At 40.7% G+C, this 24790-nt stretch overlaps 1 protein-coding gene across 8 annotated transcripts in view; it reads left to right on the forward strand.

Moving 5' to 3' along the window:
• The window catches only part of DNAAF9 (dynein axonemal assembly factor 9), a 164597-nt gene that overhangs the window by 46718 nt on the left and 93089 nt on the right, over window positions 1-24790 (forward strand). For 6 of the 8 annotated variants that reach the window (XR_012419195.1, XR_012419196.1, XR_012419197.1 and 3 more), the window contains exons 8-10: window positions 9552-9650; window positions 14544-14599; window positions 17366-17501. Coding sequence is in view for 5 of the 8 variants with exons in the window: in XM_005568456.4 (XP_005568513.3) it covers window positions 9552-9650; window positions 14544-14599; window positions 17366-17501 (291 nt within the window). In the remaining 3 variants the exon portion in view is untranslated. The remainder of the gene's footprint in view (window positions 1-9551; window positions 9651-14543; window positions 14600-17365; window positions 17502-24790) is intronic. The other 2 variants (XM_074004868.1, XM_074004869.1) reach the window with 1 other exon arrangement.

Consider the following 24790-nt stretch of genomic DNA (forward strand, 5'->3'; position numbering starts at 1 on the left):
CGCCCAGCTATTTTTTTTTTTTGTACTTTTAGTAGAGACCGAGTTTCACCGTGTTGTCCAGGATGGTCTCGATCTCCTGACCTCATAATCCACCCGCCTCGGCCTCTCAAAGTGCTGGGATATAGGCGTTAAACACCGCGCCCAGCCCGAGCATTAAGGTTTTTTTCATTAGTTACAAGGTAAACACTAGCACTCAGTAATAATTTTTTGTTTTGTTTTGTTTTTGAGACAGAGTCTCACTCTGTTACCCAGGCTGGAGTGTAGTGGCGTGATCTTGGCTCACTGCACCCTACACCCTACAGGTTCAAGCGATTCTCCTGCCTAAGCCTCCTGAGTAGCTGGGATTACAGGCACATGCCACCACACCGGACTAATTTTGTATTTTTACTGGAGACGGGGTTTTGCCATGTTGGCCAGGCTGGTCTTGAATTCCTGACCTCGAGTGATCTGCCCACCTTGGCCTCCCAAAGTGCTGGGATTACAGGCCTGAGCCACCACGCCCGGCCTCAGTAATAATTTAAATAATGAAAACACTATATATCAGAGTATTTGAGAAACAGCTAACGGAGTGCTTATAAGAAATTTTTAATTGAAAATAAGTAGCCAAGTGAAGAAGGGGAGAAGAGTAAGGAAAGAATTCACTGCATGGAGAGCAGAAAATAATGAAATAGAACATAGGAAAGTGGTAGAACTCATACATAATGCCAGCACTGGTACTTTGAACCTGAGAATAATGAAATAGAGAAACCGTTAGCTTAATTGTGGTAGGTTATATATTTTTTTATAACTTTTTTTTCCCCTTCATGCCCTTGTTGTAGTTGACAGTGAGTATTCTTTCCTTTACACTGTTGGCCCTGGTCATATGGAAGGTGATTGGTCATAACATGACATATCTGACCAGAGGCCTTCGGTGTTCTTGTGTAATTTTTCTTGCCCTCTTACACTCTTGCCGTGAGAACTTTTCCCAGGTAGTTGCTGCTTTATGTGTCGGTCCTGAAATGACATACATAGAACAGACTGTAACAGCCCAGCTGAGCCATAGCCAGCCTGCAGACCTGTAAGCAATAACCTGACTAATAAACTCATCTAACAAGAAAAAAAGGGAGAAAGCAGAAATTTCAAAAGAAGAAAAAAGAGGGCAGTGATAGAACAAGGAAGTTAAGAGTCATAAGAAAGTAATTGCGTCACTTCAATGCAAATACATTTGGTTAAAGGTTAATTAAAATAGGCCCCAGGATAGATAGAAAATCTAAAATAACTGATTTTAAAAAGGCAGAGAAATTACCAGGAACACATTTCATGAGTGAATTCTCCTAAAACCTTCAAATATAGTTTGAGAGCTATTTAAAAGTTCAGATCCAGCCAGGTTCTGAACTGGGTTCTGAATTCAGGCAGGGTTAGTGGCTCACGCCTGTAATCGCAGCACTTTGGGAGGCCGAGGCAAGTGGATCACCTGAGGTCAGGAGTTCGAGACCAGCCTGGCCAACATGGTGAAACCTCTTCTCTACTGAAAATACAAAAATTAGCTGGGCGTGGTGGCACATGCCTGTAATCCCAGCTACTTGGGAGGCTGAGGCAGGAGAATCACTCGAACTCGAGAGATGGAGGTTGCAGTGAGCTGAGATCGTGCCTCCAGCCTGGGCAACAGAGCGAGACTCTGTCTAAAAAAATAAAAGTTCAGATCCTACCGTTAAAACATTTTAATGTAGTGATGAACTAAATCAGATCGGACAGCACTGAAAAAGAACATCTTGCAAACTTTTAATGAAATTAGCTAAAAAAAAAATTCAGACAGTACTGGATCTGAAAAAAAAAAAAGAAATTAGCTGTTATCAAAACTCATAAAAAGAAACTGAAGAAAATGAAGACTACAGACCACTATTATGAATATTGATACCAGTATTTTAAGTTAAATATTAGCAAACAGAACCTAGTATCATATTAAAATAAAATTCTATGAAGTAGGGTTTTTTTTTTTTTTTTTTTGAGACGGAGTCTCGCTTTGTCGCCCAGGCTGGAGTGCAGTGGCGCGATCTCGGCTCACTGCAAGCTCCGCCTCCCGGGTTCACGCCATTCTCCTGCCTCAGCCTCCCGAGTAGCTGGGACTACAGGCGCCCACAACCGCGCCCGGCTAATTTTTTTGTATTTTTAGTAGAGACGGGGTTTCACCGTGGTCTCGATCTCCTGACCTTGTGATCTGCCTGCCTCGGCCTCCCAAAGTGCTGGGATTACAGGCATGAGCCACCGCGCCCGGCCGAAGTAGGGTTTTTTAAGGGTTCTATATTTAGTTAAATATCTGGAAATCTATTAGTGTAATTGCTATACGAATTTTTCCTCTTGCAGCCTTTTATAATGACTCCATAGATACTAAAAAAGGCATTTGATAAAACTGAACATCTGTTCTATTTTAAAATTTCTTTTTTTTTTTTGAAACAGAGTCTCACTGTCACCCAGGCTGGAATACAGTGGTGCAATCTCAGCTCACTGCAGCCTCTACCTCCCGGGTTCAAGTGATCTCATACCTCAGCCTCCTGAGTAGCTGGGGCTACAGGTGTGCGTCACCATGCCTGGCTAATTTTTGTATTTTTAATAGAAACGGGGTTTCACCATGTTGACCAGGCTCGTCTCAAACTCCTGACTTTAGGTGATCTGCCTGCCTCGGCCTCCTAAAGTGCTGGGATTCTAGGCATTAGCCACCGAACCCAGCTTCTGTTTAAACATTTCTAATTAAAGAAGAATGTAAAAGAAAAATAACATCTGAAATTTTTGGTTTTTAAAAAAACATCATCATCCCCTGGCTAACCTAATTATGAAAAAAAGTGAAAATGCACAAATATACAGAGAATATAAGAATTAGGAAGACCAATTTAACCACAGATAAAGAAGAGAGACAGGTAATTTAGTAGTATCTGCATGCAGTCTCCTCAATGAGGAGACTGCAGGTCACACATAGAGGCCAGAATAGCACTGTAGTTTTTTTTTTTGTTTTTTTTTTTGTTGTTGTTGTTGTTGTTTTTTTGAGACGGAGTCTCGCTCTGTCGCCCAGGCTGGAGTGCAGTGGCCGGATCTCAGCTCACTGCAAGCTCTGCCTCCTGGGTTCACGCCATTCTCCTGCCTCAGCCTCCTGAGTAGCTGGGACTACAGGTGCCCGCCACCTCGCCCGGCTAGTTTTTTTTTTGTATTTTTTAGTAGAGACGGGGTTTCACCGTGTTAGCCAGGATGGTCTCGATCTCCTGACCTTGTGATCCGCCCATCTCAGCCTCCCAAAGTGCTGGGATTACAGGCTTGAGCCACCGCGCCCGGCCAGCACTGTAGTTTTAAGAACATTGCTGGTGTCCCTAGAGTCAGTGGATAGGGTCCACTCAGGAGAGCATCTTTAATTGCACCTGGAACAGCAGTGACATCATGCAACTGAAGTAGCAGCAGTGGTGATCACCATGGGCTGTAGAGCAGGCTCTTTCCTAGTTTTCTGATTTCCTATGAGCTTGATATTCTTAGGTGATTGGAAGAAGGAGAAGGAAGCCCTTTTGATATGTGATAGTGGACTTCCATCCCAAAAAGTAGAGGCTGAGAGCCAGATTTAACTGTATTTGGAAATAATAAAGTAAGGTGATAACTCTGCCTGGAAGTGCTCAGGATTGTTTCTCAGAGGAGTCATGTGTGGTAATCAGAGATTTTCCAGAAAAGGGAGAAGGTGGTAGAACTTTCTAGACAGAGAGGGAAGGAGGCTGTCTGAAAGCCCCAGAATTGTCCTTTGCTGAATTTTGAGAGAAGGTGCTCTAATGTGGCTGCTTTGCCCTCACTGGTATTTAAGCTAGTCCTTGCGTAACTTGGGGAGGGTACAATGAATATGGACTTGGAGCCACCCAAAAGCTGCTTCTGCTGGATGCCAGCCTAGAGCCAAGAGTTCTGTTTGAAGTTCAGTATCCTTGTCCTCTGGCTAAGGGCCAAGGCACAGTGGCATGGTTTCTGCCTTCTGTTGCTTCTTTCTTCTGGATTTGGCCTTGAAGAATCTGAATGATAAACTTTGCATCCACCTCACCAGTTCCACTTACTTACAACAGTATCCATTTCCACAAATTCAGTGTTTATGTTGGGGAAAGTTGGAAGAATAGTGTGCCTACTGGAAAGCACACAGGTTCTAGGTATCTTGTCTAGATATTTTTCCGCTTTTGCTGCTTGTTAGTATTGAATCCTCAGGCAAGTCACTTTATTGCTTGGTGCCTCAGTCTCTTCTCTAAAGTGGTCATAGAGAAGTAACAAAGATGTCAGGAAGATTTAAAAGGACAATATACATAAAACAACATTTCATATAGGATGCTGGTGATTTTTAGTATGAGTCATTGCATCTTGCACTGGAAAAATAGAATGTGCATGGAGCTAAAGGCAGTACTTAATGATTCATTCTACCTTATTCTATAATTAGTACTGACATATCCACCTCCCTCAGGGGTGATTTTTTGGGGAACAAAGTGCCTATCTTCTTCTCTGTAACTCCTAAAGCACACAGTGTTTTTCACCTACAAGTTAGCAGAGAATTGATATTGCTTAACTGTTTGACTGCTTCCTGTCATAGACCCAAACCAAAATGGGTGTCACCAGGTAGGCCATTTAAGTGGAAATATACCTCCTGAGTCTGTTTCTAATAGAATTGAAACACAGTGTATTCTGTATTAATAGCCTTTTTTTTTTTTTGCTAGGGGTTGGGGGACAGGGTCTCACTGTATTGCCCAGGCTGATGTGCAGTAGTGCTATCTTGGCTCACTGCAACCTCATCCTCCCAGTCTCAAGTGATTCTCCCACCTCAGCTTCCCGAGAGGCTGGGACTACAAGCACTTGCCACCACACCTGGCTAATTTTTGTGTTTTTTTGTAGAGACACGGCCTCGCTATGTTGCCTGGGCTGGTCTCAAACTCCTGGGCTTAGGTGATCCGCCCACTCCCAGAGTGGATGAGCCACCGCACCCGGTCCCTTTTTGTTTTTTTTAAGTCTCACAAAGTGAAGCATTCTGGTAAAGTTGAAGAGGTTGGACAGAGCCAAGTAAGGAAGGCAAAGATGCACTGTGAGATGGGTGGCTTTGGGCACAGCTTCCCTGAGGCCAGTGATGTGCATTATGAGTATCTGAGAGAGAGCAGACAAGTGTCAGGATGTTGAGGGGAAGGCTCAGTTGTATATATTTATTTACATATATATACATGTTATATATATGTTATATATATCTATGTGTGTTATGTATAACGTATATACTTCTGTATATACATGTTATATATAACATACATGCAATTAATATGTATATATATAAAATATTTTGAACTCATAGATTTAAACATATTTCATGTGTTTATATACATTGCAGTTACCATCTTTCTCACAGCCAGCCCTGGGCTGACCTGCAGTAGAGGCAGTACTGAAGATATCTAGTGTGCAAGATCTGATAATAAGCACTTGATACAGGTTATTTTACTTAATTCCTGTAATATCTCTGCAAGGTAGATAGTAGTCATCACAGTTACATAAGGTATTTGAAGCTCAGGTTAAGTTCCTTGCCCAAGGTCACACAGCCAGTAAGAGGCAGAGATTCAAGCACAGGTTTTTCTGAGTTGAAATTTTCTTTAACTGTCGGAATGTGAATGACAGCCAACTTGAGAAGGAGAGTAGATCTGGGACCAGAGAGGTCAGACAGACGTTGAAGGTCTGCAGTTAAAGTGTTAGTTGGAAGCGCTGGAAGTGTATTTATCTCCAGAGTCTAGAAAGGGATAATCCAGTGCCAAAGTGGAAAGATTGCCCTGGGCCCAGGATACAGGGCACTGACTGGACCTGATAGCAGTGAGGCTGAAACCCAGACCCAAAAGGATTGGTTTATCAGGCCAAGCCACAGAGGTGGGATGGCAAGGCATTCTAACCCAGGACCCTACAGATTACCAGTTACAAGTACATGCACATTTGTTTTTATAAAATACTATGTAAAAATAAGTTGAGAGAACATTTCCCAAAGTGTTTACAGTGATTCTTATTCTGTTTTCTGTAATGAACAAATAATACTTAGGCATTTGCTTTTAAAGACTTTTCATTATTAAAATAACATAGATGGCCGGGCATAGTGGCTCACGCCTGTAATCCCAGCACTTTGGGAGACCAAGGCGGGCAGATCACTCGAGGTCAGGAGTTCGAGACCAGCCTGGCCGACATGGTGAAACCCCATATCTACTAAAAATACAAAAAATTTAGCTGAGATCACGCCACTGAACTCCAGCCTGGGTGACAGAGCAAGACTTTGTCTCAATAAATAAATAAATAAAATAACACAGACTCAGAAAATAGCATAAAACTGATGTACAATCTAATAACTTAGTATAAAGCAAAGCAACAGAACCTCCATTATCTCCTTCCTCTTCCCGCAGGAATAACACTATCATAAATTCTATGGTAGTCATTTCCTTACTTTTCTTTGCAGTTTTATCATCCAAATGTATTTTATAAACGTAGTTTAGTTTTGTTTGCCTGCCCTGTATGCATGTGTGTGTTTTAGGTTTCTTTTAATCTATAGGTTTTCTCTATCTCTTTGTTTCCCTGCCCCCTAGCTGTCTGTTGAAGAAACTAGATCATTTGTCTTATAGTTGCCATCAGTTGAAATTTTTTTTTTTTTTTTTTTTTTTTTTGAGATGGAGTCTCACTCTTGTTGTCTAGGCTGGAGTGCAGCGGCATGATCTTGGCTCACTCCAACCTCCGCCTCCCAGGTTCAAACAATTCTCCTGCCTCAGCCTCTCCAGTAGCTGGGATTACAGGCGTGTGCCACCATGCCTGGTTAATTTTTGTATTTGTAGTAGAGATGGGGTTTCTCCATGTTGGCCAGGCTGGTCTTGAACTCCTGATCTAAAGAGATCTGCCTGCCTTAGCCTCCCAAAGTGCTGGGATTACAGGCATGAACCACTGCACCTGCCCCAGTTGAAATTTTCTTAATTGTATTCCCGTGATGTAGTTTAACATTTTCCCCTGTCTCCTGTATTTCCTGATCATTGGTAATTGCATCTAGAGGTTGAATCAGTTTCAGGGTTGATTTTTGGAGAAACGACTACTTCCTACAGGGTGTTATATTCTTTATCAAGAAGCACATAATGTCTAATTGGTTCTCTTTTTGTTTTGTGAACGGCAGTTGATGTGTAATCCCTAGATTCTTGGTTCATTAATTAGATCCTCAATTCACCGTTGCACAATGATGTTATTCCAATTGTGTATATATACATAAATATATTGTATATATGTATATTGTATATATTTTGAACTCAGATTTAAACATATTTGATGTGTTTATATCCATTGCAATTGCCATCTTCAGTGATGCTCAAATTTTTCTGTCTTTGGATAATGAACTCCCTTCAAGTTGGTTCACAATTTAACAGAATCTTATTTTAACAGAATGCTAATAGTCTTTGATAACTTCCTTGCCAGCTGCTATGTTAAGATATCCCAGCCTTGTCTTGTACATTTCCTGTCTGAGACCCACACTCAGTCAATTCTCTAAAATGTTCTGGTTTCTTTGAATGAGAAGTGGTATTTCAGCACCCCAGTCTGAGTGCTAGAAGTACTCATTGCTGCTGGTTTGGCCATTGTTTCTAGATCTCTTCAGTAGATAGAGCTAGGAAATATTTTCTATCTCTTTCTCTCTCTGTCTCCCTCCTCCTAATATGTGTTTGTCTGTATATATAGATACCTGTATACGCACAGATTTTTTTTGTTTTATCCTACATTATATATAAAACATACTCAGAAAACACTATCAGCACTGTCACCTACATGATGACTAAAAAGAATTTTTCTGGTGGGTAGAGATGGGGTATCACTATGTTGCCCAGGCTGATCTCAAACTACTGGGCTCAAGTGATCCCCTCAGCCTCCCAAAGTGCTGGGATTGCAGGCATGAGCCACCATACCTGGCCAGAATTTTGTGTGTGTGTGTATGTATGTGGTAAGTATCATATATAATATGCATGTGTACATATGTATACATACATACACACACATCTGTATAGATATAGATATGGATAGGTAGTCTGGACAGCAAGTAGAGAATGTTTACATTGTCTTCCCAGCAGTGTTGCCTTGTGCTTTATGTCTAGGGCCAGAAGTAGAGTCAGTACATGGCTAGCACAGAGGTCTAAGTACTTGTATATGCTTGAGAGGAGGAGGGCATAGATCTGGCCAGTGAGTTTTGGTGCAGCAAATAGAATGCCTGCTATGAGCAAGGCACTAGACTGGGTGCCTAACATATATACCCTTCCATGGTGCAAAATTGACAGTGAAGATGACTGTCCAATTTGAGTATAAATTATTAGCAACTTCAAAATAAGGACAAGGATAATACTTGAGGAGTATCATAAGCAAGTCCTAACTGGTGGTTTTTTTTGTTGTTGTTGTTAATTGATGATGCCTTCAAGAAAAGCCAATAGCAAAAAGCAATTTGTAGTGCTTAAGAATAAGAAGGAGTTCAGAGAGGATGCTAAAAAGCAGCTGGGGTGGGGAATGGAGGCCGCATGTAGAGGAGAGTCAACAAAGAAGGGTTTAGAGTTTCTCAGTACTCATGTGGTTACTAGAAAGAGGGCAGAAGAAAGGAGAGGGCTCTGTGCCACCCTGCCCTTTAAAGTCAATCAGTCCTTCAACAAAGCTGCTCAGATGTGACCCTTTTGGCACTGGACATGGTACCATCCTTTAGGTGCCCTGTAAATAAATTCCTCCCAATAGGGTTGCTAAAGTAAGATGTTTAAGGATCATTACTGTCCTTTCATTCATTCATTTGTTCGGACAGAATCTTGTTCTGTCACCCAGGCTGGAGTGTAGCAGCACAATCCTGCTTCACTCCAACTTGGTCCTCTTGAACTCAAGCGATTCCCCCACCTCAGCCTCCTAAGTAGCTGGGACAACAGGTGCGCACCATCAAGCTCAGCTCATTTTTTTTCATGGTTTTTTGGTTTTTTTTTTTTTTGTAGAGACGAGGTCTCATCTTGTTGCCCAAGCTGGTCTGGAACTCCTGGGGCTCACATGATTCTCCCACCTTAGCCTCCCAAAGTTCTGGGGTTACAGACATGAACCCCTGCTCCTAGCTGTCCTTTTAAACGGCTTTATTTGGAGTATAATTTATGTACTATAATATTCATCCATTTTAAGTGTACAACTCAATTATTTTTAGTAAATTTATAGAGAACGTTTTCATCAGCCCAGAAAGTTCCCTTGTGCCCACTTGCAGTCAGTCTCCGTCCCAAGCCTAGGCAACTACTAGTCTACTTTTTGCCTCTACAGGTTTGCTTTTTCTGAATATTTCACATGAATGGACCACATATCAGGTAGTTTTTTTTATATCTAGCTCTTTCACTTGGCATAATGTTTTTGAGATTCATCCATATAAGTAGCATGTACTAGTAGTTTGCTACTACCTTTTAAAATAACATATATAAATGGTCTGGTGTTTTGAGATCAGTTACAGTTTCATAATTTGCGCTTTCTAAAATACCTCCTTTATGTGACCAAACACATTAACTTTTTGCTTTTTTTCCCAGGATTTGGTGGCTTTTGAACATCAGTGGACTAGCTTCTTCGCTAATTTTGACACAGAAATTCCTTTCCTGCTAGAACTTTCAGAATCTCAGGCGGGTGAGGTATGTAAGGGAAGGGTCAAAGAAGAAGAAGAAAATGGTTAATTTATTTATTGTTTTAATTTTTTATTTAATTTTTTTCAAAATACAACACTATCAATTCTAATTTATCATTTCTTTAAGCTGTGTTGTATACCATAAAGAAGTTCCCCTCCATGCCAACCCTTTATAAAAAGCTCTTTTTCTGTGTGCCGGCTTCTCCATTAGAAGTATTTTTGCTTTGCAGTGTGGTGGTGCCAGGAATTCTGGGCACTGTTTAATAGACATAGGAATAATTCTCCACATGGGAGTAGCACACCTTTGTCAGTTTAACCTCCAGATATTGAATGCCAAGATGTCTTTCCAAGCAGATGATGCTAGTCAGCAGTTACCAGGCTTGTGAGTAAACCTGAAGTATCTAGATTGACAACCAAGACACAGGACAGCCTCAAAAACTAATCACCAGGAAGGATCTAAGGAACCCTTCTAAGCTTGCATTGTAGCCTTCTTGGGTACTCGCTGCAGCCCTCAACTCTCCTGTGCTCCCCTGTGGCTCAGAGCAAACCCTCCTGCTGATGGTTTGGAGCTGGAATTGATCTTTGTTGTTACGCATTTTACCTTTACTTTTTTTTTTTTTTCTTTTTTCTTTTTTTTTTTGAGATGGAGTCTCGCTCTGTCGCCCAGGCTGGAGTGCAGTGGCATGATCTCAGCTCACTGCAACCTCTTCCTTCAGGATTCAAGCAATTCTCCTTCCTCAGCCTCCCAAGTAGCTGGGATTACTGGCACACACCACCATGTACAGCTAATTTTTGTATTTTTAGTAGAGATGGGGTTTCACTTTGTTGGCCAGGCTGGTCTCGAACTCCTGATCTCAAGTGATCACCCACCTCGGCCTCCCAGAGTGCTGGGATTACAGGCGTGAGCCATTGCACCCAGCTACCTTTACATATTTTATAAACCCCACAATACAATGCTCTTATTTTTCTTTAAACAATTACCTTTTTAAGGATTTAAATAATGGGGAAAAAGGTCTTACGTATTTGCCCGTGTGTTGCTTCTGGGCCTTTTGGCTAAGGTCAAATGTAGTATATTTGCCCATGTTGTTGCTCTCTCTGGTGCTCTTCATTACTTTGTGTAGACCCAGACTTCTCCTTGTCATCCTTTTCCTTGAAGGAAGGTCTTTAATATTTTTTGTGGTATTAATCTTCTGATGGTTAATTCTTTCAGCTTTTGAATGTCTGGAAAACAAATCTTTATTTCGCCTTCATTTTTGAAATATATTTTTGCCATGTCTAAATTCTAGATTGACAGTTTTTACCTTTTAATACTCGAAAGATCTTGCTTCAGTGTCTTCTTGCTTGCATTATTTCTGTTGAGAAGTCCTTCATCCTAATCTTTGTACATACTGTAGTCTTTTATCCTAATTTCTGAATATAGCAGGCCTTTTTTTTTTCCCTCTGGCAACTTTTAAGATTCTCTCTTTATTACTGATTTTGAGTAGTTTGATTATGGTGTGTCTCGCTATAGTTTTCTTCATGTTTCTTGTGCTTGGATTTTGTTGAGCTTCTTAGGTCTGTAGATTTATAGTTTTCTTTAAGTTTGGAAAGTGTTCGCTCTTCATTCTTCAAACGTTTTTTGTGTTCCATACCTCTCTTCTTTTCTTGAGGGACTCCATTTGCTTCTACATTAGACCACTTGAAGTTGTTCCACATCTCACTGATATCCTTTTCAGTTTTCGGGGTTCTTTTTCCTTTTTCTATTACTATGATTCTACGAGTGAAAGAGATTCCAAAAGGTATACTCAAGTGTCACTGTCGTTTCCTGTTACTTTTTTCTTATTGCCTTCTTCTTTCCACCCATTTTCCCCACTCCATTGACAGTAGGTAACAAACCTCTTGAGTTTCTCATTTATCTTTTCTATTTCATTTGCACAAATGAGCAAATACGTGTGCATTTTCTCATATTGTTACCTTTCTAACATTGAAGAGTAGCATATAGTCATTTCCACTTAACAGTACGTCCTGGAACTCTCTCCCAGTCCTTTTTTTTTTTCTTTGTTTTCTTAACGATGTAAACATATTCAAGTCAGTTCATTGAGATCTTCCTCATTCTTTGTTAGAATTCATAGTACTCCATTTTGTGGATTTGTCTTAATTTATTCAGCCTCTCTTGTGTGTGCACATACTGAGGTTGTTTCTAATATTTTGCCATTACAAACAGAGCCATAGTAAATAACGCAGCGCTTATGTATGTTCCCGTTGTTGGAGGTATATATACCTAGTGATGGGATTGCTGGGTCAAAAGGTAAGTGCGTATGTCATGTTGTTAGTTATTGCCAAATTTCCCTTCAGAAGGATTTTACCAGTTTGCATTCCCACCAGCACTGTATGAACGCCTGTTGCTGCACAACTTCACCAATAGAATGTATTGTCATACTTTAAAAATTTTCAGTTTCACAGATGAAAAATAGTGTATCAGTATTGTTTCAATTTACATTTCTCTATTAGTTAAGTTGAACATTCCCTCATATATTTGATGGCCATTTTATATGTTGTTTACGTGTTGTTTTTCCATTTTAATATTAGTACAGTATTATTAACTGAACTATAGAGCATAGGTTTTAGGAGGGTTTTTTGTCTCCTGGTTTTTTTTTTTTTTTTTTGAGTTGGAGTGTCGCTCTGTCGCCAGGCTGGAGTGCAGTGATGCGATCTCGGCTCACTGCAACCTCCACCTCCCATGTCCTCTCGTTTTTAAAAGTTTGTTATATATTTGGGCTGTTAGCATTTTGTCTCTAGTATATATTCCAGATACTTTTTCCATATTTATCAGTTGGTTTGTTTATAAATTTTTTTTTTTTTGCCATGCAAACATTTTTCTTTTTATGTAAATTCATCTGCCTTTTCTTTTATTGCCTCTGAATTTTGAGTCATTATATAGGGAAAGGCTGTAATTGAAAGTCACCCTCTAGCGCTTGTATGGCTTGAATTTTTACATTTAGATCCCTAATCCAAATGTAATTCATGGGAATATGTTGTGAGATACGGATCTACTTTTATTTTTTCCCTCAAATGATTACCAAGTTAGAATCCCAGCTATACAGTTCACTAGCTCTGTGACCTTGGACAAGTAAATTAACTTTTGTATCTTTGTCAACTTATCTCTAGAGGGCAAATAATGATAGAATGAAGCTCATAGGTTGTTATTAGGGTTGCTTGAGATGATAAGTGCCTATCACAGTCACATGGTAAGCCCACAATAAATTTTAAGTATTATGTTAATCTATAGTTTTTACAAATCAGTAAGACAAACATTAGAACTCCAATTGAGCCAGGTGCGGTGGCTCACGACTGTAATCCCAGCACTTTGGAGGCCAAGACGAGTGGATCACTTGAGGTCAGGAGTTCAAGACCAGCCTGACCAACACAGTGAAACCCTGTCTCTACTAAAAATACAAAATTAGCCAGGTGTGGTGATGCACGCCTGTAATCCCAGCTACTTGGGAGGCTAAGGCAGGAGAATTGCTTGAACCTGGGAGGCGAAGGTTGCAGTGAGCTGAAATCATGCCATTGCGCTCCAGCCTGGGCAACAAGAGCAAAACTCCACCTCAATAAATAAATAAATAAATAAAATACTCCAATTGATAAATATCAGAGAATGTAAATAAACTGTTAACTAATGAAGGGAAATCCAAATGGCCATTGAACATGTCTAAAATACTCTACTTCATTACAAAGCCAACGAGTATAAAGGAGACAACAAACAGTGAGGTCCGATTTTTCATTTGTCAACTTGGCAAATATATTGAAACCATTTCATAGGCAGTGCTTATGAGGAGATCATGAGACAGGCACACTCATATTGTAGGTAGACATGCACATGGATAGAACTTTCTTAAAAAACAATTTGGCAACATGGTTCTGCCTTTTTGTTCTGTGATTTCATTTCCAGATCTGCCTTAAGGAAATCATCAGAGCTGCAGATGAAATTTATTAAGTTCATTACATGAGAGGTGTTTTTGTGTGTGTGTGTGTATGTGTGTGTATTTTTTTCCATTATATTGAAGAATTAATAATAATATAAATTTCCATGAACAGAAGACTATTTAATAAAGTTTAGTGCAATCATATATTGTCTATGGTGTACCATAGAGAAAAGATTTGAAGAAAATTTACCAAAATGTTAATAGTTTTTAGACATTATAGGTGGTTTTTATTGTCTTCTACAATGAACATACATTAATCAGAAAAAAAAAACCAGTAAATATTATTTAGTGGGATTAAAATTACTATTTGAATTTTTGGATCCTTTGGACATGAGATCATGCGTGTTAAGTTTTGATTAGTGTTTAGCCTGACACTGTGCATCCAAAAGCTGAGACTTACTTCATTGATTTCCCAGGAAACTTCCATCAGTATACTTCGAAATTCCTTGGATTCCTCCTCATTACTGATTTTAAATTAGCACAATAGTATATATTAATTTATTGGAAATGTAGAAAAGTTTTTTTTTTAATCTCCACATGATTAGCAACTTGGACCATAGATGGTGATTGGTCCAATTTTCTTTCAGTAGTTAAACATTGTAAAATAAAAGGATTTTTTTCTTTATTTTCCTTTTTGCAGGTTTTTGCCTTTTTTTCTTTTTTGGTATTACTTTGTTTGCCACTTACTCCTAAAATTCATATTGCTATTCACCATACACATCTTTCCATGTTCTTATAGTAATCTACAAACAAACATCTCTCTCTTTCTGTAGCTTTCTCTCTCTGTCACACATGCACACACACAAACACACCCACACACACACTCACACACTATGCACTCTCCTGAAGCATGTGTGTACATACATATGTGAGGGGTTTTATGACTGTTTTACCAAATTGTGGTCTTAATATATACAATGTTGGCTTCTTTTTAGCCATTCAGAAGTTATTTCAGTCATGGAATGATCTCTAGCCATATAACTGAAAACAGGTAAGTTTCTTTCTTGGGGAAGAAGGGTGAATGGTGATAGAGAAAATGGAGTTGGCAAGGGGGTTGGCTGTCGGGGTGCACCCAAGTTCAGAAGCTAGAGTCAGGAAAATATGGGTTGACTTTAGTCATCACAGGGTAAGAAATCTATACTCTGTAAATGTGTCTGTTTCACTGCTTTCATTTTTATTTTATTATTTTATAGTAAACTAGCTTTTAAAACACTGTTGTCGGTCGGGTGCGATGGCTCATGCCTGTAATCCCAGCACTTTGGGAGGCCAAGGTGGGCAGATCAGCTGAGGTCAGGAGTTCAAGACCAGGTTGACCAATATGATGAAACCCCATCTCTACTGAAAATACAAAAATAGCTGGGTGTGGTGGCATGTGCCTATAATCCCAGCTACTCGGGAGACTGAAACAGGAGAATTGCTTGAACCCAGGAGGCAGAGGTTGCAGTGAGCCAAGACGGTGCCATTGCACTTCAGCCCGGGCAACAAGAGTGAAACTCTGTCTCTAAATAAATAAATAAATCCCTGTTGTCTGCTAAAATCTAAAGAAAGGAATTTTTAATTTCATTCCTGGCTCAGGAAAATGACAGGAAGCAAATGAAAATAAATAAATGGGACCTAATTAAATGAACATGCTTCTGCACAGCAATAGAAATAATCATCAGAGTACACAGACAATCCTCAGAATGGGAGAAACTATTTGCAAACTATGCATATGACATATGCATAGTCCAAGGGCTGGGCAGGGGAGCAACAGTGTCTTACAGGGAATAAAAGGGATCAGATGTGAAGGTCCAGCCCCACGAAGAAGATGGGTTCAGTGAGGGTTCAAAAGTGTTTCCTCCCACATCTCTTTTGTCATGATCAGCAGGAGATAACTTCCTCTGATGGATAGAGAGGACATCTTTTCTCTCTTTTCTTCCCCCAATTTCAATCCAATCTAATAGTGAAACAGAGTACGCTGGCTAGGACTCAGAGTCATATTTTTCTTCCTGAAGTGTCACCTCACTTGAATTAAACTTAAGAAGAAAAATCAGCCATGCTTACTTTTAAAAGCCCTTGTTTGCCTGAAGCTTAAGGTAGTATTTTTAAGAGAGTGAAAAGAAATGCAAAGAATTCTTTACATGACACACACTAAGGGCAATTTAGGAAAAAGATAGAGGATAGAGTCATCAAATATTCACTGAGAAACGTACGACATACCAATCAAGAGAGATTCATGGTTTAAAAAAAGGAAGCAAATATGATTACTGCCCTCAAAGTTTATAGGGTAGTGGAGAAAAAGACATTAATCACACAGCTTAACAAAGAAATCTGTTATGACCAACTCTGATTGGTGCCATGAAGGAGAAAAGAGTATAGTACTTTGAAGCCCATCACAGGAGAGCCCAGCCCCCTCCAGGAGAGAGCTGAACAATGAACAGAGATAATTGGGAGTAGGAGGAAGAACAGAGACCCTGAGACAAGAACATAAGGGACATCAAAGAAAATGATCTTGGCTGGAGTATTGAAGTTGGAGTTGAGTGGCCTTCCATGGAGCTGAGAAAGTTCACTAGATCATACAAGTTCTCTTTAGCCATGTTCAAGATTGTGTCCCTTCTCCAGAAAATAACATAAAGGCAGTAAATTGGCATGTTTAAAAGATTATCATCATTGCAGTGTAGAGAATAGGAGGGCAAGAGTGGAAACAGGGAAACAGTGAGGAAGTGTTGCAATTGTCCAGGGAAGAAATGATGGCAGCATGGGCTAAGGTTGTGGCCATGAAGATGGAAGAAAATGATTAAATAGGAAGGCTTTTGGGGAGGTTGATTATATCTGGAGGGGGAGGAAGCAGAAGTCCAGGAGGCCTTTCAGATGGCTGGGTTCCTGGGTGGATTGTGATGCCATTTAGAACTGGAAGGGGAGGAGACATAGGGAACATAATCACAGAGGAGAGGAGGGAGCAGCAAGCTGCGGGTAAACCCTGGGACTATTTGGAGACCAGGTGGAAGAGGAGGATGACTGACTGGGGAGACTGAGGGGAAACAGTTCTTGCAGTGGAGGGTGGAGGGAGTCAAGTGCTTCTCAGAGACCAATGAAGGAAGGAAGACCTGAAGACCATCTGTTGAATTTGCTGTATGCTACATGAAAGTCACTTGGTGACTTTGGCAAGAACTCTCTGGATGAAATGACTGAGGAGGCTGATTAGAGTGGGCTGAGGAGTGAGCAGAAAGTAGGGGAAAGGAAAAGTAGGGGAGAGGAAAAGTTCAGCCAAGAGGGCAGAGAGGAAGGGGATGGGTACAGAGGCAGATGTGTGGTATTGAGAAAATTTGCAGCCCTCCTGTGCTCCTTCCCTATTGAAAGTTACTCAGGAATTGATGACTGCTCTGTTGTCTGTCTAGTGCAAGTATCATAACTGTCATTCCTTAAGACTCATTTCTGTTAAAATTCTGTTTTATAATACCTGAGTTTTGCTCTATCACTCTATCATGGACAGCAAACTTATGGAACTTATTCCTCAAAAAGTGGGACATGCTGAAAATACAAACTTAGCTTGAGTTTAGTTATGTCCCTAAATGTTAACTGATCCCTATGGGTCAGTAGGGAGACAACTGGCATCCCTTTCCAACCAGCCAAGGACATTTGGTCGACTGTACTGACTGACTGCTTTGCTAAGGCTGCAGGTGTCGCCCAGAAAAGCCTGAGGACTTATTAAGGTCATGGAAGGTTGCCTTGGCCAGGAACTCTTTTCTAATCGCATGTTTTTGACTTCGCTCTCTAGTCCTAATCGGCAGCCATTTGTTCTCTTTGGTAATCACTCCACACGAGAAAACCTGAATGCTGGCAACTTTAACTTCCCTTCTGAAGGACACCTGGTACGAAGCACTGGTCCTGGCGGGAGCTTTGCCAAGCACATGGTAAGTGGCTGGACTGCCTGGTGCTTGGTTAGTTTTATTGTGGGGGTGGGGTGGGTGGGGGGAGCTAGACAAAAGGAACCTTTTCCAGTTAGTGTGTTGATTTAACCCTGAACTTGAAGTTGTTTTAGAGTGAAAAGAAGTGATTAGAAACTGTGTGTACTTTTTTCTGTAGGTACTAGGTATGATTTGAAAACATCACATTTAATTTTGAAATATTTGAAGGAAAAACGTTAAGAATATAGTTTCACAAACCAGTCTTTAAGTTGTCAGAGTAATATTATCAATAGAATTTTTAAAATTAAAAATAATTTGAGGATAGTTATTCCAAGCCTAAGTTTGTTACGCCTTGACTATTACATTTAAGGACAGAAACCAACCTTGATGATCATTGTTTATTGAGAGTGCCAGAGAGAAGATTTTTGCATTTGGTGGCAGATTGTCTGCTGCGTTCTTTTAAAGAAAATATTAGACCTGAATATAAGACTCTAATGACTGTGAAAGTCTGTGCTATCTCAGTGGAATTTTAAGTATTTTCAAAATGTCTCTGGCAACCAGGAAAGCTGTGGTTAGTAGGTACTGGTTTTTTTGTTTTTTTATTTTTTGAGACAGGGTCTCTGTCACCCAGGCTAGAGTGCAGTGGCACAGCCTTGGCTCACTGCAGCCTTGACCTCCCAGGCTCAGGTGATCCTCCCACCTCAGTCTCCTGAATAGTTGGGACCACAGGCACATGCCACTGTAACCTTCCTGTCTTCCCTAGGGGAGGGGGAAATAGCTAAGAAACACCTTTGATGGTCACAGCCTGGAGACACAGGCCCACTAAAAGACTGAGATTTAACCGTAAAATCATGGAATGTTTCCCTTCCCCATTACCTTAGCACAAGTCTACAATATAACAGCGGGTTACTGCTGACAGAGCTGCAAGGTACAGTCCATCTAAGGTGGAGTTCACAGGGAACCCAAAGAAGAAAAATGGGGAAGAAAAATAGAAGAATACTAGAGGGATTTGAAGTCCCTGGCACCTACAGCTTCAAAAAACATTAAACAGAACCCAACTCCCAGCTAGATTAACATAAAATCCCACATTAAAAGTCTGTTTCTTCAGTTCCTGTTACCTGATACATCATTTTTGGCTTTCTTTTTTTTTTTTTTGAGACGGAGTCTCGCTCTGTCGCCCAGGCTGGAGTGCAGTGGCGCGATCTCGGCTCACTGCAAGCTCCGCCTCCCGGGTTCACGCCATTCTCCTGCCTCAGCCTCCCGAGTAGCTGGGACTACAGGCGCCCACAACCGTGCCCGGCTAATTTTTTGTATTTTTAGTAGAGACGGGGTTTCACCGTGGTCTCGATCTCCTGACCTTGTGATCCGCCCGCCTCGGCCTCCCAAAGTGCTGGGATTACAGGCGTGAGCCACCGCGCCCGGCCCATTTTTGGCTTTCAACAAAAAATTACAAAGCATGCTAAAAAGCAAGAAAAAACACTATTTGAAGAGACAGTGCAACCATCAGAACCAGACCCAGATATGACTCATATTTTGTAATGTACAGATTATTAAAAATAACTGTGATTAATGTTAAAGGCTCTAATGGAAAACATAGGCAACATGTAAGAAGAGATGAATAATGTAAGCAGGAAGGTGGAAACTTGAAGATAGAATCAAAAGGAAATGCTAGGATTCAAAAGCACTGTAATGGAAACAAAGCATGCCTTTAATGGGCTTATTAGTAGAGCAGACATATCCAGAGAAGGAATCAGTAAGTGTGACATCAGTCAGTAGAAAATTCCTGAACAGGAGTGTGAAGAGAAGAAAACAATGAGGAAAAAGAAAATCATCTAAGAACCAGCTGGGCACAGTGGCTCATGCCTGTAATCCCAGCACTTTGGGAGGCCGAGGCAGGTAGATCACCTGAGGTCAGGAGTTTGAGACCAGCCTGGCCAACATAGTGAAACCCCATCTCTACTAAAAATACAAAAAATTAGCTGGGCATGGTGGTGGGCGCCTGTTATCTTAGCTACTAGGGAGCCTGAGGTGGGAGAATCACTTGAACCTAGGAGGCGGAGGTTGCAGTGAGCCGAGATCATGCCATTGCACTCCAGCCTAGACAACAAGAGCAAAACTCCGTCTCAGAAAAAAAAAAAAAAGAAATCATCCAAGAACCCTGGGACAATTTCAAAAGGTATACATGCCATTGCACTCCAGCCTAGACAACAAGAGCAAAACTCCGTCTCAGAAAAAAAAAAAAAAAAAGAAATCATCCAAGAACCCTGGGACAATTTCAAAAGGTATAATGTGCATGTACGGGGAATACCTGAAGAAGAAAAAGAAGGAAATGGAAGAAGTACTTGAAGTATTAATGGCCAAGAAATTTCCAGAATTCATGACAAAGGCACAAAACCACAGACCCAGGAAGCTTAGAAAACAACAAGCAGGGTAAATACCAGAATATATATGCCTAGACCTATCCTGTTCACACTTCAGAAGATCAAAGACAAAGAGAAAATCTCTTAAGAAGCCAAAGCAGGAAATAAAACACCTTACCTATAGAGAGGAACAAGGATAAAAGTTCCGGTGGACTTCTTATCAGAAACCATACAAACAAGAAAAGAGTGAAATGATATTTTAAAGTGTTGAATGAAAAAACACACCAACCAAACCACATTTTATATCCAACAAAATTATCCTTCAAAAGAAAAGGGAAGAAACAAAAGAGAAATGCTTTCTCTTTTGTTTTGTGAGAGTCTGTGGGACTGTCACAAAAAATCCAAACAAAAAAATTGAATTTATCACTAGCAGATCTGCCCTGTAAGAAATGTTAAGTTGTTCTTTATGTATGTGTGTGTGTGTGTGTGTGTGTATATTACATATTTTAATTTTATATAATTTATATGTGTAATATAGAATATATATGTAATATGTAATATATATATCAGAAACCTGGATCCACATAAAGAAAGGAAGAGCATCAAAGAAGGAATAAATGAAGATAAAATGAAATATTTTATATTTCTTATTTTCTTATTCCTTATTATTTTTCTTATTCCTTATTCTTGTAATAGTAACAGTGTATAAGTGATTACAGCATATAGATAAGTGAGTGGCAGCAATGTAATAAGGCACAGGAGGGAGGACATAGGAGTACTCTGATACAAGTTTTATGCACTACACACAAAGTGATAGAGTGTAATTTGAAGCTGGACTTAGATTAGTTATTAATTTATGTCACAAACTCCAGGGAAACCACTAAACATGTCCAGGTTTCAATTGAAAAATCACTAGAGCTCTCAAACCCAGTGAGAAAAGACAGTCATCAGTGCCAGCACTAGCAGAACACAGATGTGAGAATTAACTGACAAGGATTTTAGAGCAACCATCATAAAAATACTTCACGAGGTCAGGAGATCAAGACTATCCTGGCTAACATGGTGAAACCCGGTCTCTACTAAAAATACCAAAAAAAAAAACACAAAAAAACCAAAAAAACAGCTGGGCGTGGTGGCACATGCCTGGAGTTCCAGCTACTCTGGAGGCTGAGGCAGGAGAATTGCTTGAACTTGGAAGGCGGAGGTTGCAGTAAGCCAAGATCACGCCACTACACTCCGGCCTGGGCGACAGAGCAAGACTCTGTGTCAAAAAAAAAAAAAAAAAAAAATCCACTTCAGTGAGCAACTACAAATACCCCTGAGTAAATGTTAGAAAGTTTCAGCAAAGAAATAGAAGATGTGTAGAAAAACCAAATCAAGGCCAGGCACGGTGACTCATGCCTGTAATCCCACAACTTTGAGAAGCCGAGGCGGGTGGATCATGAGGTCAGGAAATCGAGACCATCCTGGTTAACATGGTGAAACCCCGTCTCTGCTAAATATACAAAAAATTAGCTGGGCATGGTGGCAGGCTCCTCTAGTCCCCAGCTACTCGGGAGGCTGAGGCAGGAGAATGGCGTGAACCCCGGGAAGTGGAGCTTGCAGTGAGCCGAGAGCGCGCCATTGCACTCCAGCCTGGGCGACAGAGTGAGACTCCGTCTCAAAAAAAAAAAAAAAAAAGAAAGAAAAGAAAAACCAAATTGAGATTTTAGAGTAAAAATAGACCGGGCTCAGTGGCTCACACCTTTAATCTCAGCACTTTGGGAGGCCAAAGCAGGTGGATTACATGAGGTCAGGAGTTCAAGACCAGCCTGGCCAACATGGCGAAACCCCGTCTCTACTAAAAATACAAAAATCAGCCAGGCATGGTGGCAGGCGCTTGTAAAATCCCAGCTACTTGGGAGGTTGAGGCGGGAGAATCACTTGAACCTGGGTGGCAGAGGCTGCAGTGAGCCGAGATTGCACCATTGCACTCTAGCCTGGGAGATAAGAGCGAAACTCCATCTCAAAAATAAATAAATAAATAAATAAATAAATAAATAAATAACAGCTTAGTCAAAGTTAAAAACTCAGTGAATGGGCTCAATGGCAAAACGGAAATGAGAGAATAAAGAATCAATGAACTTGAAGATAGAACAATAGAAATCATCCATCTGAACAACAGAAAATAGACTGAAAAGAAAAACTGAACAGAACCTCAGAGAGCTGTGGGACTCTCACAAAAAGCCAAATATTCATATTATTGGAGTACCAGAAGGAGAGGAGAACGAGGATGGGACTTAAAAAATGAAGAAATAAAGGTTGAAATTCCCCCAAATTTGGCAGAAGAAAACCCCCACAAAACTATGGATCTAGAAAATCAAGAAGCTGAGTGAACCTTAAACAGGATTAAACCCCAAAATACCCACACCAATAAATACCAAAGTCAAATTGTTGAAAACTACAGACAAAAAATCTTTTTTTAAAAAAATGGGGTCTCACTCTGTCACCCAGGCTGGAGTGCAGTGGCTCAATCTTGACTCACTGCAACCTCCGCCTCCTGGGTTCAAGCAATTCTCATGCCTCAGCCTCTTAGCCTCTTAAGTAGCTGGGACTACAGGTGTGCGCCACCATGCCTGGCTCATTTTTGTATCTTTTGTAGAGACGGGGTTTTGCCATGTTGGCCAGGTTGGTCTTGAACTCCTGACCTCAAGTGATGCGCCTGCCTTGGCCTCTCAAAGTGCTGAGATTACAGGCATGTGCCACCACGCTTAGCCCAAACAAAAAGTCTTGAAAACAACCAGAAAGAAATGACACCTTACCCATAGGGGGAAGACAATTTTTTTTTTTTTTTTTTTTTTGAGACGGAGTTTTGCTCTTGTCACCCAGACTGGAGTGCAGTGGCGTGATCTCGGCTCACTGCAACGTCTGCCTCCCAGGTTCAAGCTATTCCCCTGCCTCAGCCTCCCAAATAGTTGGGATTACAGGCACCCACCACCACGTGGCTGATTTTTGTATTTTTAGTAGAGACGGGGTTTCACTATGTTGGCCAGGCTGGTCTCGAACTCCTGACCTCAGGTGATCCACCCGCCTTGGCCTCCCAAAGTGCTAGGATTACAGGTGTGAGCCACCATGCCCGGCCGACAATTTTTTGTGTGAAAGTTGTATTTCTTTCTCATCAGAAACCATGAAGGCTAGAAGGAAGTGACACCTATATTTCAAATGCTGAAAGAGAAGAATTGTCAGCCTAGAAATCTGTATCTAATAAAAATATCCTTCTAGAATTAAGGGAAAATCAAGACATTCACAGATGAAGGAAAACTACAAGAATTGGTTGCTGGAAGACCTACCTAAAAGAATAACTTAAAGAAATTTGGTCCAAACAGAGAGGAAATGATAAAAGAAGGAATCTTGGAACATCAGGAAGGGAAGAGAACATAATGATCAAGGCAATGTACCACTGAATTGTATACTTTAAAATGGTTTTATCTCAAAAGTTGCAAAAAAATAAAAATAAAAAACCACCCAGTGCATATCCACATTATAGATTGTATTATACAAGCAGTTTCTGCTCTCAGGTCTGTATCACTCCAAAGCCAAAGAGTTTTCACTCATTATTTCAGTAATCCTTGTTGAATGTCTGGTAAATGTCAGTCACTGTGCTAGATGAAGGGATAGTCATGATCTTTGCCTTCGAGGATCCCATGGACTTGAAAACTCCAGGGAAAGCCAGCTGGGAAATGTTTGGACCCAAACACATTGCTTCCTTTTTCCTTCTGAGTCGTGAATTCCTGATCATCCTGGGCTGACTGAGAGCCAGCTAGGAAATGTTTGGAGCAATAATTTAGATGTCCAACACCAAATGCTGGTGAGGATTTGGAACAACAGGAACTCTTATTTATTGCCGGTGGGAATGCAAAAAGGTACAGCCACTTTGGAAGACAGTTTGGCATTTCCTTACAAAACTGAATACAGTCTTGCCATAAGATCCAGCAATTTCGCTCCTTGGTATTTACCCAAAGAATTAAAAACTTATGTCCACACAAAAACCTGCATATGGATATTTACAATTACCAAAACTTAGAAGCAACCAAGATGTCTTTCAGTAAGTGAATGGATGCTATTCAGCGATAAAAAGAAAAGAGCTGTCTGGCCGGGCGCGGTGGTTCAAGCCTGTAATCCCAGCACTTTGGGAGGCCGAGACGGGCGGATCACGAGGTCGGGAGATCGAGACCATCCTGGCTAACATGGTGAAACCCCGTCTCTACTAAAAAAAATACAAAAAACTAGCCGGGCGAGGTGGCGGGCGCCTGTAGTCCCAGCTACTCGGGAGGCTGAGGCAGGAGAATGGCGTGAACCCGGGAGGCGGAGCTTGCAGTGAGCTGAGATCCGGCCACTGCACTCCACCTGGGCGACAGAGCGAGACTCCGTCTCAAAAAAAAAAAAAAAAAAAGAAAAAAGAAAAGAGCTGTCAAGCCACAGAAAGACATGGAAGCACCAAGATTCTGATGTCTGTACTGAGTGGACAAAGAAACTATTCATTTAGAGAGGGAACACTGAGGAGAGTCAGATTGGATGTGTTTGAAGTTCACTTTAGACAGTGAATTTGAAATGACTGTGAGACACCCGAATAGAGCTGAGGCGGCAGTGGTTAGATACATAAGTCTAGGGTCGCGAGGTTAGTCTTGTCTGAAAGTAAACGTTTGAGCATTCCCTTGGTATGAAGGGGGTAATTAAAACCAAGGCTGTAGATAGGATTATCTGGATATATATTGTTATTTATTTATTTCAAAATCTTCCTTTAAATACGAGGATAGGTACCTTTACACCAGACATCCAATGACGCTATCTTGAGGTGGTTCTTGTTTTTTTATAGTCTTCCAGGAAAGCTCACAATTGATTCAGCCTGACTTAAAATGTTTTTAAGAGTCATGCTCTATGACACCAAGGTTTAGA

Source organism: Macaca fascicularis, chromosome 10 (assembly GCF_037993035.2).
Source record: "Macaca fascicularis isolate 582-1 chromosome 10, T2T-MFA8v1.1".
In the NCBI taxonomy this organism is placed as follows: Eukaryota; Metazoa; Chordata; class Mammalia; order Primates; family Cercopithecidae; genus Macaca; species Macaca fascicularis.